A 17,631-nucleotide genomic window follows, 5' to 3' on the forward strand; every position below is an offset into this window, starting at 1 on the left:
TATAAGCAGCTGGGAGAGGTTGCGCAATTGTTCACCCTTGTTCTCACGGGGGACTTCAACCTACCAGATGTCTGCTGGAAAGACAATACAGCAGAGAGGGAACAGTCCAGGAGGTTCCTGGAGTGTGTGGAAGAAAACTTCCTGATACAGCTGGTGATGGAGCCAACTAGGGAAGGCGCCCCGCTGGACCTGTTGTTTATGAACAGAGAAGAACTTGTGGGGGATGTGATGGTTGGAGGCCATCTTGGGCATAGCGATGACAAAATGATAGAGTTTGCAATTCTTAAAGGAGGGGGGTCAGCAGAACTACCACCTTGGACCTCCGGAGGGCATACTTTGGCCCTATCAGGAGCCCGGCTGTCAGAGTCCCTTGGGAGGCAGGAAGGCAAAAGAGGGCAAAGGAGCCCAGGAAGGCTGGAGATTCTTCAAGAAGGAAATTAAGCTGCCTGGTGAAGGCCCTGGGGGTGTTGGTGGACAGCCGGCTGAATGTGAGCCAGCAGTGTGCCCAGGTGGCCAAGGAGGCCAACAGCATCCTGACTGGTATCAGGAAAAGCATGGCGAGCAGGACTGGGGCAATGATCATCAATCACCCTGTACTTGGCACTGGTGAGGCCCCACCTCAAAAATACTGTGTTCAGTTTAGGGCTCCTCATGACAAGAAAGACATTGAGGTGCCAGAGCGTTTCCAGAGAAGGGCAACAAAGCTGGTGAGGGGTCTGGAGCATAAGCCTCATGAAGAGCAGCTGAGGGAACTGGGGTTGTTTAGTCTGGAGGAGACCTTACCGTTCTCTACAACTGCCTGAAGGGAGGGTGCAGTGAGGTGGCAGTCGATCTTTTCTCCCAAGGAGCAGGCAATAGGATAAGAGGAAATGGCCTCAAGTTGCACCCAGGGGAGGTTTAGATTGAATATTAGGAAAAATTTCTTCACCAAAAGGGTTGTCAAGCACTGGAACAGGCTGCCCAGGGAAGTGGTGGAGTCGCCATCCCTGGAGGGATTTAAAAGACATGCAGATGAGGTGCTGAGGGACATGGGTTAGTGGTGGGTTTGGCAGTGCTGGGTTAATGGTTGGACTCGATGATCCTAAAGGTCTTTTCCAACCTAAATGATTCTATGGGAGAGGCACCTCTTTGGGTTAGAGGCATCTGTCCCTATTGGAATATCCTTATTTGAAATCTGCAAGTCTGTTGGTAGCAGGAAACATCCCATCCACCTGCTTCCTCCCGTCACAGCCTGTGCCCGCCACTCCGCTGAACCGGCTGCCCAGGGAGAGTTACGGGGCTGAAAGTCATTCGCCAGAGTACCTCTGCCCCAGAACATTAAGCATATCCTGAGCATCCCATACGCCTGATAAGAGCACATTGCTGCTTTCACAGATGTCAGAAACACACAGCCCTAATATTTATTCTGTATTTCTTCTCAGAAGCAAGAGCGAGGCACAGGCTTGTGTGTTCCCAGTCCCCACTGAGCCGTGTGAGCTCTCCGCAGGCGAGGGCAGAGCTTTAGACAGACCCCAGCATGCTCCGTCCTCCCGCCAGGCAGCCCTGAGCCAGGAACCGAACACCTCTGCCCTCACCCTCCATGTCCGTATCTTCTGCACAGCACAAGCAGCAATCAGCAGGCAGACAGCGCTGGCATCATCGGGTAAAATAGGAGTTTTCAAGGTACCTAGCGAGAGATGCCTTGAAGCATGCTCTTCAAAGTGCCTCGGATTCTGTAGAAAACAGGCTGATTGACTAAACACCGACCGAGGAGAGCGTACACCAGCCAAGAAGGAATCCCTGCCCAAGTCAACAGAGAACTGTGCAAGCTGATGATGTGTCACTTGCTGAACTCCAGTGGAGAAACTCCACCACGTGACCATTGAGGACTTGTCACTGAGTTCAGCAGTATTTAACCCCATGGCAAAAAGAAGATTGTTATTTACCCGTGGCCCTGCAGGAGCTTCCTCCTGCACAGGCACTGCCGCGTGTTGCACAACACTTTGGACAGAGTGCTGCATCTGCAGCTCCAGCACTAACTTGCTGCCCTTCCTCTTCTGCACCACAAAGGCAATCCCAACCCAGACCAGGATCCAGTATCACAGGAACCAGCTTCATTATCACAGTTACGGCACGTTTATCTTGCCCTGTATGTCTACTTTGACTAATCCAGTTTCAAAACTTGCCTGTTGGCATCAACACATGTTCAGCAGCAGTGAAAAGGGGAACTGTGAGGTAGGAGTTTTCTCATATATGTTTGTTGGACATCAACATCACAAAGCCTCTAACGTAGATCCAAGTTTGGGGAAGATGTCCTTGGTGGTTGTGGTTTAGGCCACCAGGACAGTGGTGATTTACAGAGTGGCAGAGGCAGACGCAAGAAACTCCTCACAGCAGGATCGTGGGGTATCTGCATTTTAAATCCAAACTGAGATGGTAGAACTCACTCTCCTTCCAGGAGCTTCACTGAACGTTATACATGGAAAAGTGCTCAATTTCTCCTGCTTGTGACAAGACCTGATGTGAAATAGGACTAAGGAGCTAATCATCACTAGGCAGCAAAACCCAGCCCAGGATTACTACTTCCACTGCTGCTCACCTGCACTGTAGTACCTGCTCTGCCTGCCACCACTCCTCCACGAGACCCGCCTCTCGGCAGCAAGATGTTCACCCACTGAATTAAATCTCCAGCCCAATTTATCCTGGACACGACAGACAGGACCAGTCTCTTGTGCTCCTCTCCTTTCTCAATCAACCCAGAGCCACAGAAAATTTCAGGGCTGCTGCTTCCTCACAGAAATTAATTTGTTTAGTCAAGAACCAGATCACCGATTTCTTCTGGGCTTTCCAGTGTCAACAGGCCAACACTGCTCCACTGCTCTTAGAAAAGACACAGTCAGGTCCTTCATCACTGCTTCAGTTAGTTTAGTTTATCCCCTCCATCTCTTCTCCCTCCATTTATCTTCTCTAAAAAGCACCTTCTGGTTTTAAAGGTTTAGATCTTCTTTTCAAAGAGGAAACAGCAGTGTGAGAACTTGGAGTACCTTTACATTCAAGGAAGACTCTCGCCTTACAAATCCTCTTTGAAATAATTCCTTTGTTTGATCATTTATGCTTTTTTCTTCCCTTAAACTCATATCTGTTGGACTGTGAAGTAGCATTATTGTTGCTCACTGCTGCGTTGCTTACTGCTTCTCAGACACTGAAATATCACCCTGTTTAAATGCAATCATGCTGCAGTAAAACAAACATGGAATTATTTTTTTTGTAAATTGTTTCTGGTCATATTAAAGCTGGAAAGCTAAACCTCCTGCTTCTTCCCAAACAGAAAACAGTACCACTTTCATTAGCACCAAAAGGATTTTAAATGAACAGTTCCAGGGAGCTCCTTTCAAATCATAAAACGTGAATTTTACATAAAAGTGTGTTTACAAATAGTTTCTGCTTTACACTCAGCTCTGCCCATCACTGACCAGAAGTTATATACATATAGACTAGCTCAGTAGCTTCAACCACTTGCAAGGAGACTGCAGAATTTATTTAAGAAATAAAAATAGGATTTCCTGGCTCCTAGAAATTCTCTTCAGCCTGCCAGATTCAGTCACCTGCCGGCTCCTGCAGACTCAGGAGAGCACTAAGCTTTTGCAGAGAAGGGGTACTGCGGGTGCCACCAATCCAGGAGCCGCACGCTATGCACGGGGTCCAGCACAACCTGCACTCCTTGGTCAAGGCGGGGTTTCTTGCCATTGCGAACTGGGGCGTCCTGGAACACCAGGCGCACGCGATGATGCCTCATGTCTGTGCTCACATTGATGGTGAACTGCAAGAAAAGAGACCAGGAGATGCTTCAGAAAAATTGAAGTAATGAGTAAATAGAGTTCTTTGCAGTACACTTTTAGATTTTTTTTTTTTTTTTTAAATCCTATAAATTGTACAAGTCTAAGGTATTTCAGGTGCTGGCAGAGTTACACTCTGAATCTACAGCACTGGATTCAAACCAGTTCTCTGGCTGGCAACCCCAAAAAATAACACCAGAAGTGAACCTGAAAGCAAGCAGCTGTCAGAGGAAGCCTGGAACTCACTGCCCTACTCTTAAGCGAGGCCTGACTGAACCTCTCTTGGACACAGATCGCTTCTGAAACCCTGACTTACAAGTACAGCCGCATGTCCTGCCCTACGCTTTACCTCTGCTCTGCTTAGGCACACCTGCTCTCCTGCTGTCTGGAGCCGAGTTTGTGGACATTGGTTCAAAAGCCGCTCTTTCTCCCAGCAATCAGCAGTCAGGGACCGTGTACACATTGGAAGAGTTTGCTCATATAGGTTACTGCTCTCAGAATTTATTGCCCTAAGTTAAGGAGATATTTACTTGAGGTGGGAAGACCTCCTCTTCTCCTGCATCCTCACCCCTTGTACCCTGCTGGAGTAGAGACAACTAATCTGCCCCCAGATGCTGCAACAACCACAACTCCTTCCAGATTTTCTACATCATCTGTATTTCTGCACCAAACAGGGATGAGCTGATGGAAACGCAGAAGCTGAACTGAGGAGAATCTCGGCATTTCCTCTGATCGTTAAGCTTACGACTCCCAGAATTGGTTTGTTGATGCAACGATGCGATTTACACAACACCAAAGAGGTGTCCTCTTCATCTCCTTACAGAAACTGCAGACACACAGTTTGCCTTCCAGATTTCTCAAACACTTACCAGGGTAAACGTCATGCCCATGACTATTGGCACGAATATGAAGTTAAAGGTGGTGATCTGCAGTAGACAGCAATCCTGATCCGGATTTGTATGGACTTCTTCATACTGAATTGGTGGCTGAAGACCTTTGTAACACTTGCTCTTAAATCTGGGAGACTTGAAAGAAAGAGAGACTTATTTAGCTAAGCAGGAACCTATGATGAGAGTTTGGCTGCTTCTCACCAGTGCCGACTAGCAGGTTCTCACTGCATTCCCATGCATTTGGGCAGAGCGTTCTGTAAACAACAAAAAGCCCTCACTCAGGACAGACAATTTGCAGAACCATTTCTTTCGAGGGGAAAGCTGCAGAATTCCCAAGGCTGCCTGAAGCTACTTGCTTCTCCTGAGACCCATTACTGGAGGTTTTCATTGGCAGTGTTGGCTTTCTTCACTTCCCTGGGAAGTCCTTCCGATGGTAAAACAAAAAGGTTCAGATTTTGGTCTACATTTTGACCACTAAAGTCAAATAGTCTATTTTTTTGTAATAATCAGTAGCAATGACCCAAAGTTTAGATTATTTGGGGTAACAAACAATCCACATCTTACAGTGGAAAAAGGATACCAAATGAGGAAATAAAAATATAGGACTCTAAACATCTTGGTAATACAGACTGAAAACTGAACACAGAATGTGCTTTAGTTTATCACAGGAGTCAGAGTTTCCACTTAATGTCTGAACTCATAAAGTTTCCACCTTCCTTTCTACCACCCAGAAAAATCATTATGGCTTCAAAAAAAGTCACAGTCATTCTGGTTCTTCTTTCATACCTGCTTTTTGAACTTGAAGTTGAATTCCCACATTGCTTCTTGTCTGTTCCCTTCAATCTTTTTGCACCAGAAAAGCAGACACTGAGGTGGGAAAAAAAAAAAAAAAAAAAAAAAAAAGAAACACAAAATTATGAAACCCTTAGAGGCACCACTTCAAATAAGTTTTAGTAGAGCATAAAGGCTTCCAATTACAAACACAATTATATAGGAGCAGTTAGCAGCCATTTTATTCAAATTAATGATGTTCAAAGAACACACTCAGCATTTAGGTCTCCCAGTGTCACGTTGGTCAACTCATCATGCAACTGGATGATACAACACATAGGCACTGATGTGCTAAACAGAAAAATCTTGTTGCACAATTTGTCCTTTTCCTAAGGCAGATGTGAGTGGTACAGATTCACCCATTTCCCCCAACCCACCAAGAATTCCCATTAAACTGGACTCTAAACAAGACTAGAGTGAGTAACTAACTGAAAACAGAATAAGGATCAAGAAGGAGAGAATCCAGAGGGAAATGCAAAAACTGATATATGAGCTATGAGGTGTCAGATAAGAAAGTTCCTAAGCCACTTTGGCGTCAAAAGAAGACCTTTGGTGTCAAAAGAAGACCGCTAGGCACTGACTGTTATACGTCAGAGTATAAAAACACTGCCAGGATAGCACAGTCTGCTCAACCTACTGTCCCTTTTTAAAAGAAAATGAGAAAAGGGCCTACAGCATCAGAGGTAACCAGCACTGCCCTCCCATGCAGATATACACCAGAAATCCTCCAACTTATCCAGTTATCCCTGTGTGGTCCACAGGATCCAGCCCAGCATGCAGAACTCATTCCAGCAGGAGTCTCAGCAGAACTCCTATATTAAACAAAGTAGGAAACTCCCTGCCTACCAGTGAGTGGAAGCAACTAGCCTTCAACAGCTGAGAAAAGAATCTGGCAAGTCAGTCCAACCATCACTGAATGTGTTTCCACACCACAGATGCCAGCCGACCACAGCTGGTCTTATCTTCTAACAGTGTCAGCAGAAAAAGGAAGAATAATACGGGTAAGGAGAACTCCCCATGACCCATACACAGTCTCTTCCACGCCAAGAGAAGGCCTAACTGGGTTGCAGGGTGAAGCACGCACTTAATTTCATTCCAGGACAGTGGGACCCCAAATGAAACAAAGCCAGAGCCAGCCTCCACCATGGGGGCTCTGTAATTAGAGACTACAGGCAATAAGAGACCCTTTACTTCAACTCTGAGACATGTCCATAAACAAGAGTCCTTAAAGGACCTTTACCTCGACAATCTTCATGAGGTGAACAACAAAGCCATGTGGAGTCAAGCTCAGAAACACACATCAAGTGACCTCCACTCAGGAGGAGGTGGCCCTCTTTTATTTTTCCAATAAAAATGTTCTCCAGATCTTTTTTAACTCAGGCAAGCAGCAAATGCTGCTGAGTTTAACTCCATCATCAGTGGCATTTGTAGTTCACCTGCAGAGACAGCCTGGTCTAAGCAACTTGTTTGGTCATGGCAAGTAGTGAAGCACAAAATGGTCAGTACCTCCTAAGGGGCAGAGGATGTCGTCCACGGGTCAGCCGTCCTGCCCTTCAGACGCGCCGTATGGCCTGCCGCTCCACCAAAAATAATGGGGGTGTCTTTAAAGGGCAAACACTTCTGCTGACACCATAACGGCTCCAGTGTCCCACACAAGCTAGGCTAGGGAAAGAAAAAAGGAAATTAAAGAGGAAAAGCTAGATTTGATAACACCCGGGTCTGGGGTCTTCTCTTGCCACATGCAGTTTACGTAGGCATTTGCCATTAGTTTCAATGACCCGTAAAGGTATAACCAAAGCCCATGAAAGCAAGAATGTGGGGAGGCAGTGTCAGATCCTCCTCCGTACCCACTGTGCCGAGGCATTTCAGTGCACAGTAACGCAGGTGGAGCTCAGAGTCTTGCAATGCAGTAGTACAGCAAGACCAGACTCAGGATGGCTCCTTTATGCTCCAAGGGGTTAGGTCAAACCTCTACTGTTCTAACAAAGCCTCGTCACCATTTAATTTCCTTTTTTAAAAGCTGACTAATAAAAGACTGCACTTCAGGAATCTTCCTCAAACCGTTAGTACAGTAGAAGCACTAGCAGTGGGCACCAAAGCCGTTATGATGTCAACGGGAATGCTTCCAAAATGCCAACCCTGCCAGCATCATCTCAGGATTTCTAGCTGTTATCAGCCATGCTACCAGATCTGAGCAGTGGGAGGAAGTTAGACTCAGAAGAACTAAGGTTAAATCAGAATTTCCTAGAAACGTTTTGCTTTCTTTTTTTTTTTTTTTTTTTTTTTTTTAAGAAAGATGATACCCAAACTGGGGATTCAGGAAGAGGATGAAGAGCTCTGGATGCAGCAATAAGACTACACACAGAACTGTGTGCTCTTCTCCTGCTCTGCAGCACCACCTGCTTGTGTTACTGCTGGATGCTCCCTAAGCAGTATGACATTTTTTTCCAGTATCCACCCAGGGAGAGGAAGGAAGAGAGAAGGGATGTCACATAGAGATAGGTGAGGTTGCTCTATTTTGTATGGTAAAGAAAGTGCAACTGTTGAACCAAAACCACTTCAGTTTGGCTCCAAAAACCTCATTCAACAGGTTTTTGACTTTGGATTTGGAGGGTGGAGAATTCACACTGTTGCTTAAGCTGCTCACAGAGTATCAGCCAGTTGCAAGTTAAAACCAAACAAGAGACACAGAGGCATTTCAGAGTTAATGGTCAACAGCAATTAAAGAAGAATGGATGTGCAAGTGCTCCAAGCTGGGATAGCAAAGGGAATTGCCTGCCCACACCAGAGACAAACCCTTTGCAGCCCAACACAACTGTAGCCCCAGTCCCAAAGCAGACGATTGCTCTGCACATTTGCCATGCTTGCAACTTCACTACCCTCCCTCACCCAGACACCAAAGAGGATGGATGACCTACAGGAATGCGGTATGAAATGACTCCCTTTCAGAGGCTACCAGTGTCACTTCTGATCTCTCCAGATGCCTGCTACAGAGAAAAGATGTATTCTGGCAGCCAGTGTCAGAATAAAGCAGAAGATATAAAAGCTGATCCTACTGCATCCTCCTTTTAGCAACTAACTTGCAACAGAGGAGGGGAGAGCTGCAAATATCCCTAGCAGTTCTGATGTTCAGTGAAGAAAGTGCGTTTTTGCTGATTACAAAGCTGTTGTGGTAGGACTTAGACACAAGTTACCCAGCAGAGTAACTAGAATCCTCTGCAACAGCAACTATACAGATACAAGTAACCAGCATACTTTTAAAAAAAAAAAAAAAAAAAAAAAAAATCACTACTCAGAGTTAGTAACGCCCAAGGTTCACTGGCGACCATGTAAACATCATCTATTTTTCTTCTAGAAACAGAACAAAAAAATCAGACAGAACAACATCTCAGGCATATCCAACTTCCTTAGTGATTCCACTTACTCTGGAATTTTTTAAAGTGCTGGGAGTACTGTCCGGAATAGCTGGATTCCTGGAGACTCGAGATGCGAAAGGCTCGTACATGTGATACAGCGACCGGATGACACACGCACGGAGACAGTGCAGCTTCTCCATGGATTCTGGCCGCAAGCGGAGAGGCAGATACGCATCCAGACTGTAGTGCCTGAAAAGCCAATGACAAACCCAACACATGCTGAAGTGTCAGAATGCCAGAGACATGCAGGAGAGGGCTATGAAGAGATCAATGTTGAGAGAAAACCGAACATCTGATTGACCAGAGGACCTCTTGTCAACTCCGAGTACTTCAAGGGTTTTATACTGCTCTACATAAAATCACATGACAGTCTTAAAGACTTCACCTGCAGCAGACAGGTTTCCAGCACACACATCAGCATATCATGCTACAATTCCCCAATAATTCCTTGCAGACAGTTTGCCTAGAGGGACTGGATGGTGTCTGAGCTGCCCAATGCACAAAGGCATGCAGACTCCTGCAGGTTCTTGAGGACTCCCTTTAGCTGAACTTGACCGCATGCTTGCAGACAACTGCCTGAGCAGTCTGAATGCCTGCACTCGAGGGTCAAAGGAGCCTTTGCTAGGGAACTTTGCACTAGAGAACAGGGGTGAGGATGACCATGGGTGCTATTGGTTCCGTCCTCCTGTTGTTTGCGCCTCCTGGGCAACAGATATAGAAATGTAAAGAAAATGTTCTGTCCAGGCCAACTGTATCCTGGGCTGTGTCAAAAGAAGTGTGGCCAGCAGGGCGAGGGAGGGGATTCTGCCCCTCTCCTCAGCTCTCGTGAGACCACACCTGGAATATTGCATCCAGCCCTCAACATAAGGAGGACATGGACCTGCTGGAGCAGGTCCAGAGGAGGCCAGGCAGATGCTCCAAGGGCTGAAGCACCTTTGCTATGTGGACAGGCTGAGAGAGCTGGGGTTGTTCAGCCTGGAGAAAAGGCAGCTTCGGGGAGATCATAAGGTCTAAAGCTATAAAGCAGCTTTCCAGTATCTGAAGGGCACCTACAAGAAAGCTGGGGAGGGATTTTTTACAAGGGCACGGAGTGATAGGACGAGGGGGAATGGCTTCAGACTGGAAGAGGGGAGATTTAGAATGGATATTGGGATGAAATTTTTCATTCTGAGGGTGGTGAGGCACTGGAACAAATCGCCCAGAGAAGCTGTGGCTGCCCCATCCCCGGAGGTGGTCAAGGCCAGGTTGGACGGGGCTTGGAGCAACCAAGGGGGGAGGTGTCCCTGCCCAAGGCAGGGGGATTGGAACTAGATGGTCTTTAAGGTCCCTTCTAACCTAAACCATTCTGTGATTCTATGATCATCAAAGCTTGAGGCAGGGCATGTTTTCTATCAGTGATGTTTGCTTGTCTCTCAGTAAGGTAATGGCACTGACCCTACCATAAACATTTTGAGTGCTTCACACACAAAGCAAACTTACAAACAGGAGCGTGTAGGCTCAAGTAGAAAGCACATGATGCTTTGAGATTTTATTTGAAGCATACAGGAATATGCCACAGATCCATTTCCAGATCCAAAGCAGTTGCAATATAACACAACCCCTTGCCAAATGAGGCCCGTGTCACCATCTCAATATGCAAACATTATAGGACCGTAGCCTATAGGGAACTATTCCCTTATTTACAGCTCTGCAGAGAGCTGGTCATTGCTGAAGCCTCCTACAAATAGATTAAAAATTCTCTAGAGTCTTACCTTCTGTAGAGCCTGGTCCAAAAGGCGGCAGTGCAAGTAACAGTCCAGGCTTTCTTGCAAATCAAAGAAAACCGGACAATGTCTTCAGGGCGAATGTAGGAAGCCAACAACAGCCAGATATCAATGGGGTATTCTTCTCCGCCACCCCCCTCAGGATTTTCTAAATGCAATGAAGGCATGTTAGTGTAGTAAACAAACCCCTTTATTAAGTCCCATATAGAGGCGTGTGCTTTACTACTGGTAGCACAGGGTAAGCAGCTGAAATACGTATATACATACAGTCAGCCAAACAAATCCAAGTTAGTACAACTTCTTTATCACTGCTCCTGGTTTTCATCAGCATGCACTTGCCCACCCACGCAACCATTACACTTCCCCTTTGCTGGACATATGTCACCATTTATCCCTGCTGCACTGTTTGCACGAGTGCAAAGAGACAAATTCAGGCTGAAAGGGTTCTCTGAAGGTCTCCAGTCCAAACAGCCCAGCTCAAAGCAGGCTGAATTACATCATTTTGTTCAGGATCTTGTCCAATCAAGTTCTGACTGTATCCAAGGATGGAAACCCCACAGACTTTCTGAACCCTGTTTCAGTGCTTGACCCCTTCGCGGCTGAAAAATAACACTTAAGCAGAGAAATAAAAATTGCATGGCAAATACAGAAACAACTTAAGGAGCTCATGCATTTTTATCAAAACTGCTCATTTAATAGGTCACCAAAAAACGCTTTACACTAGAGGTCCCTGAACATTAAGACATCGCCAAACTTGTCAATTCTTTGTTCAAAGGGTCAAAATATTTTTGTAGCAGCTCTGCTAGGGAGGGCAAGCAATTCTCTTCTGCAACTGGCTACTCAGCTGCTTTTCTTAAATCTGTAATTTCATTAAAGCTTCTTGGATGGGAAGCTTTTAATGCGAATCAGATGAACAAAATGGCCTGTTCTTCCTCTCAGAGGTGTCAGAACTGCTCAACCAGAACTGAAGGTTCAGAAACTCCTTTCGTTCCTGCAGTGTTTTTAAGTTAACGCCACACTTTTTTCCACAGACATTGGTCCAACTTCAGGAGAAAAAATACTTTTAAAGAACATAAAGAGCTAAACAATACCGAGCATTAGGAACATTAAGAAAAGAGAAAGAAAACATACAACTTGTACACAGTGCTAACGTGAAAAACTGCTATGAGATTTGTGAACAAGTGGCATAAAGGAGGCATTTAAGAACACGAGGGTGCCACATCTAATCCTGAGACAGCATAATAACGAAGGGCAGCACTTTATTCCCATGTGATAATTGCTACGTTCATTGCCAAGGAAAGCTCTGGATGTGATCAATTCCCTACACCACTACAGATTTATGGCAGGCACACCCTTAACGGGCTGCAATATCCACTTTGCTGTTTCAGCTCTGACTCAAGAAGCCATCAAACCACACAACTGCTGAACTATAGAGTGCAGCCAGAAGCATCATTGGTCTATTACCATTTTTTCTTCTCCATACATGTAGCAGAAATAAGTAAGACAAGGTTGTGGCAGAACAGAATACTGTCTTTCCAGACTCGTAACTCTAGCCACTCAAATATTCTTATTTTCCCAAAATTCCAAAGGATGCATTAATAAGAGATTAAACTCCTGTCCCAGAGGAGCGCTGTGCACCTACAGTCCGTGGTGGATGTCACTGTGTTATATAAATTAGCTTCAGCAGTAATAAAGCTAAGTTGTTCTTAAGCTCAAGAAACCAAGTTAAAATTTCTTTCTCAACCTAAATGCAACCTGTTATCAGTAACTCCTGGAGGATTCCAGAGTGCAGTGAACAGTTGGTTGCTTACACTGCATTGCAAATTGCTTTCTACAGAGTTACACAAAGTCTAAGTGTTGAAGGATACATCTCCCTGGAATTAACTTACTATGACGCCAGTAGGGCCAAATTCACTCACTTACTGGAAAAACAAGCCCTCTAAACCCATTTGTAACAAACCACAGCCCAGGAAACATCCTGAAAACACAGCCTGGATTTTGCAAACAAATGTATCATGAACAGCAGCATTGTTTTTTCCCAAAGCAAACCCTGTTTTCACCAACATGCGTTCAATGAAGTAACATGTCCAGTGGCAAAGCTTCACAACTCTTTTCAAACGCAGCATTCACTTTCCAAGGTTGAGAGAAGTTTATTGAAAGCAATGAGCTCTCAGGCTTTGATTTCCTGCCCAAGGCTCTGTTTTTGTGAAAAGACACCTCTGACCAAGTGCCAGCAGGTTTAAAAGTGATCATGCACATACAAGTTAGAGAATGTCCCAATTAGCCTGTAAATAGCAATCATTAACATCACACACGCAGAAGATACAGAAGCACACCACACAGAGCCCCCCAGGAGAAGCTGGCCACCATACCTTTGTGCCTTTTGCTCTTCTTTTTTCTAGACGCAGTTCGCCCATTGATGCTTTCCTTCGTATCCATTTCATCACTGCTGTCACAAGACTCTCCCGATACGGAGAGAACTTCCTCAGCAGGAACACAAGAAGCTTCCAAACCACAGAGGGATTTTACTAGAAAGACCAGCAACAACACAGTAAGTATACCGGCAGAGAAAAAAAGGTGGTCCACATTCAGGACATACTTCAGTGGAACCACTACCAGAGCCACTGCTACAAACGGCCACACTAACTGCATTAAAGCTTTCTGGTAAGTGACACCAGCAAGTAAATCCTGGGCCCGAGGATTACCTTGTCAGAGAAAGATTTGCACGGGTGAGTGAATTGGAAACATAATTATTCAGCTTCTTGTTTTAAAGAATGCACAATGAGGATGATTACCAGCACATTATGCAGATGATTCCATTGGTTTAGCTGAAGCTGTTTACAACTCTGAATAAAACAACAGGCTCTTTTTCTACAGTGCTAACTGGTTTCCCCGCATACCAGAGCTTCCTTGCGTGACCACCCTTTACTCTGTATAGAGCCAGCACCTACTCTGTAATTGTTCTGTACACACAGAGAAGACACACTCCCTACTCAGCAGGATATCGAGATCCTGTGGCTGATGACACCCAATCTATCAGCGATATAACTAAGTGCCAAGCATACAGGAACTCTACTTATCCTAGAATTTAGTGAAGGGAAAGACTCTGGCCTAATGAGGAAAACAGCAAGCTGAATCGGTTGGGTTTGGGGTTTTTTTTGCTGCCTCTAGGGATATGTTCAGACACATCCCTGTTGGGAAATACTATTTTTAAAACTTGATCTGTAAACTGAGGGCTCATTAGGGCAGAAAAATCCACGTATAAGGCAGGAATTGAAAAAGAAAGGTGTGGTCCTATGTTACAGCTGCATGAGGCACTGTCATAGACAGACCAGCATCGTAACAGCATTACAAATGCTTTGCAAATAGTCTGTAAAATTAATTCAAGGAAGTTGAATTTCAACCTAATGTGCTTGGATAGACAAAACTATTTCTACCATGAGGCACCTGACCATGCCAGAGGAGGATTGCACCGCTCAAACTTTTCTAACCTAGCACAAGCTGAAGCCCAGGAAGGTTTTATACATCGCAATTACAGTCACCAGAGACACTGGAGAGCAAGATGTGCTATTTGAATTAAAGGGACAGAGTGGCAGGGAAAAAAAAAAAAAAAAGACCAGAAACTGACCATAAATAAATGCAGGTGAGATGTTCTCATTTCTAACCACAGAAGGTTTTGAAACAGTAAGACAGCAGACGGAAAGACAGTCTTAAGTTAGAGCCTGACTGTACCCACTGACGAGAGATACTTTCAGTGCTTTGCTAACACAGTTCTACCTCACTTTGCACAGTTTACTCTGTAAGCTGCATGCATTCATGACAGTGGTATTCCTCATTGTCAAATCGTACTGCCCTCTCTACATGCCCTTTTACAGGCAAAAAGAAAGAGAAATAGATGGCAACACAAATGGCAGTTAAGTTATGACATCAAATACAGCCAAGCAAGAGAGGACAACAGCTGACAAAGACTCAGAGAGGGGTTTAGAAAAAGAAACTGTCACACTCTGCAAAGTCATGTACAACATCTGTTGACAACACAAGTCCATTCTGAATCATACCTCACTGCAATCTTGCAGAGGCACTCACTCTTCATCTCACAGCACTAATCCCACCCCATCCCTGGGGGTTAGGTCAGGGAGGAAAGAAGCTCAGGAAAACTCCACCTGGCCTTTGCTCCCCTCCTCGTGAAGCTCCCAGCTTGCTGGCAGTCACACATAGTGCGATGTTTGCTTGGAGCCAACAGACAGGAGGTGAGTGAGGCCAAAGGCTAAAGCTCCCTGGCCTGCTGTCCCCATGCCGTGGTGGCAGGCTGCACCAGATAAGGCTGTAGTGTGCGTCATGACTGCACCAGATAAGGCTGCAGCACAGCCCTGGGGCTGGGGAGGAGAGATCCCGAGGATCCCCGCACAAGGATGGAAAAGCCCCAGTGACTCTGCACTGCAAAGACCCAAGAAAGGGGTGGGCAGGGAACTGCTGTGACCTGGAGTCACCCAGATAGCATGGAGATGAGCCAGAAACAGAGCAGGATTTCAGGAAAGGGGTTAAGCTGGACAAAGCAAGTGATGCTGGATGCAAGGACACACTTGCATTATTCAAGCAAACAGGGCATGTAAGTTCAGAATACTCCCAGCAGCTAAAACCCAAGGAGGAAGTAGATAACACAATATTGCAACACCTTTCCAGGAAACCACTTGTTTATACAGTTCACCAAGGAAACAGCAACACCCTCAGCAGGCCCCCTTGCAGCACAGGGGGGAACACATTTGCTAGAACTATCATAACCTTATTCCCACTGCAAAGAATTTTACCTGCTAATAAAGCTTCCTACAGTTTTATATGAGGTAATAAAGATAATAAGGACTCCTATCACATTATTTTCTGCTTCAAGCAGGAGATAACACCCAATAGCTAATGGAAAGAGGCCTTCCATTTCAGGCACTAACAAGGACTCAGCAATTCTTACTGGAGTTCCAACAGGCTTTCTACAAAACCTCCTAAGACCCTAAACACCTGATTCTGCAGAGGAAGAGACTAATTTTCAGGCACCAAATGAGACAGATCTTCTCAGGCCATGGAGGGGGAGTTTCCCATATTATGCAGAGGACAGCAAAACAGAGAGGCAGCCTGGGAAAGGCAGGCTTCCCAGTGTAGACTCACCTTCCTGCTGAACTGCATTGGCCACAGCTTTTTTCACCCGTCCAGATTTCACGACAGCTGGGTCTGAGTTAGCATAATCTGCCACCGTCACTGCAGAAGAGTCAGGAGACAGAGCGTCAGCGGGATTATGGATTATAGGGAAGGGGATAGAGCCGCGATCCCTCAAGGGGACACTCCCCATAGGAACAGAGGCTTGAGCAGGAGGTGAACCACCAGGAAAAGGAGCCCCAGCAGCCCCCAGCAGGCCTCTAGCCAAGCCCATGTTGGGTCTAACAGGCCTACGGGATCCAGCTCTCAGCCCAGCCCAGGTCTCCCTCTCCCTCCACCTCAACCAACACCAAACCCCACACTCCCCCTCACACACAGCCTAACTCAAGCCTGGCTGATCCTCTAGGCCCAGGCTCCTCCTTGGCAGGCCAAGACTCATTCCCCCACTCCCACATCAGGCCAGATCCTCCCCCCTACCTCCAGCTGGAGGCAGCTCTGTCTCCCTCCCCAACCCCGAGCAGGGCCCGGCTCCCCTCCCCATCTCCCCTCATCCCGACCAAGCCCAGGCCTCTCAGCCCCTTGGGCGAGGCCACGTCGTCCCTCAGGCCCCGCTCCAGGCCCGGCCCCGCTCCGCTCCCCTCAGGCCCCGCTCCAGGCCCGGCCTGGCCCGGCCCGGCCCCGCTCCCCTTAGGCCCCGCTCCAGGCCCGGCCCCGCTCCGCTCCCCTTAGGCCCCGCTCCAGGCCCGGCCCGGCCCCGCTCCCCTCAGGCACCGCTCCAGGCCCGGCCCCGCTCCTCTCAGGCGCCGGCCCGGTCCTCACCGCGCTCGGAGCACACGTCGTCGGCGCGGAACTTGAGGCGTTTGCGGGCGCCCCTCTTGGGCATGGCGGCGGCGGCGGGACGGCCGCGCGGGGCCATGTCCCGCCCGGGCCGCAGCGGGGCCGCGGGGACAGCGGGGACAGCGCCGCCCCCGCCCGCCCCGCGCGAGACCGTGACGTCATCCGGCCGCGACCGTGCCGGCGCGCTGCTCTGACGTCAGGACGGCGGCGGATGGGGTAGCGCCGTCTCTTCCCCCCCTCCCGCGGGCCTCCCAGTATCGCTGGCCTGCGGGCAAGCGCCCCGCCAGTCCTCCCAGTACCCAGTAACGAGGGCACTCGAGGGGGTTCACCCCGTCCCCAGTCCAGTAATGAGAGTCTCTGAGGTAATTGCCCCCCAGTCCTCCCAGTTACAAAGGCCTCCAGGGTAGTTGTTGGCTCCCCAGTGCTCCCAGTAATGAGGGTCTCTGCAGTAATTGGGCCCCCAGTACTCCCAGTGACAGGGACCTCTGAGGTAATTGCCCCCTCACACACACACCCGGTACTCCCAGTAACAAGGGCCCCTGGGGTGATTGCTCCCCACCCACACCCCCCCAACCCCCCGAGTCCTCCCAGTAACGAGGACCTCTGAGATATTGCCCTTCCCAGTCCTCCCACTAACAAAGGCCTCTGAGGTAATTGTGTCCCCCCCTCCCAGTAACGAGGACCCCTCCTTGCACCACCCCCCAGTCCTCCCAGTAATGAGGGGCTCTGAGGCAGTTGCCCCTCCCAGTAACGCCTCTCTTGCCCACAGCCCCCTGAGTGCTTCCCCAGTGCCAATGCCTGTGTGATCCCACTCCTGCTGCCCCTCGAGACCCCGGCTCTGGCCATGCCCCTGACCCTGCGTGTCTGCCACCACCCCGGGGGGCCACAGCTGAGCCACCCCCCCGCCACCCTGCAGAGACCACTGACTGGGAGC

General features: G+C 47.7%; 1 protein-coding gene across 2 annotated transcripts; it reads right to left on the bottom strand.

Moving 5' to 3' along the window:
* Positions 1-3,326: 3,326 nt before the first annotated feature.
* Positions 3,327-16,815, bottom strand: TMEM183A (transmembrane protein 183A). 2 transcript variants are annotated; one of them, XM_082494495.1, is made up of 8 exons: positions 16,680-16,815; positions 15,873-15,962; positions 13,088-13,243; positions 10,704-10,863; positions 8,961-9,141; positions 5,492-5,572; positions 4,685-4,840; positions 3,327-3,799 (listed from the first exon to the last, which is right to left on the bottom strand). In XM_082494495.1, the coding sequence occupies exons 1-8, from the start codon at positions 16,774-16,776 to the stop codon at positions 3,614-3,616; spliced, it is 1,107 nt and encodes a 368-aa protein (XP_082350621.1). In that variant the 5' UTR covers positions 16,777-16,815; the 3' UTR covers positions 3,327-3,613. The 2 variants fall into 2 exon arrangements, with proteins under 2 accessions (XP_082350621.1, XP_082350622.1); XM_082494496.1 differs by lacking the exons at positions 15,873-15,962; positions 16,680-16,815 and adding an exon at positions 14,774-14,903.
* Between the last annotated feature and the right edge of the window lie 816 nt (positions 16,816-17,631).

Source organism: Vanellus vanellus, assembly GCF_965231255.1.
Source record: "Vanellus vanellus genome assembly, chromosome: 23".
Classification (NCBI taxonomy): Eukaryota; Metazoa; Chordata; class Aves; order Charadriiformes; family Charadriidae; genus Vanellus; species Vanellus vanellus.

What these genes read in the sequence shown, in the direction of transcription:
- TMEM183A (XM_082494495.1), bottom strand. Translation starts at nt 16,776, where the DNA reads ATGGCCCCGCGCGGCCGTCCCGCCGCCGCCGCCATGCCCAAGAGGGGC. An exon ending in CGACGTGTGCTCCGAGCGCG is followed by an intron (nt 15,963 to 16,679) that starts GTGAGGACCGGG and finishes ACTCTTCTGCAG; the next exon opens with TGACGGTGGCAGATTATGCT. An exon ending in GCACTTTAAAAAATTCCAGA is followed by an intron (nt 5,573 to 8,960) that starts GTAAGTGGAATC and finishes TTCCCACCTCAG; the next exon opens with TGTCTGCTTTTCTGGTGCAA.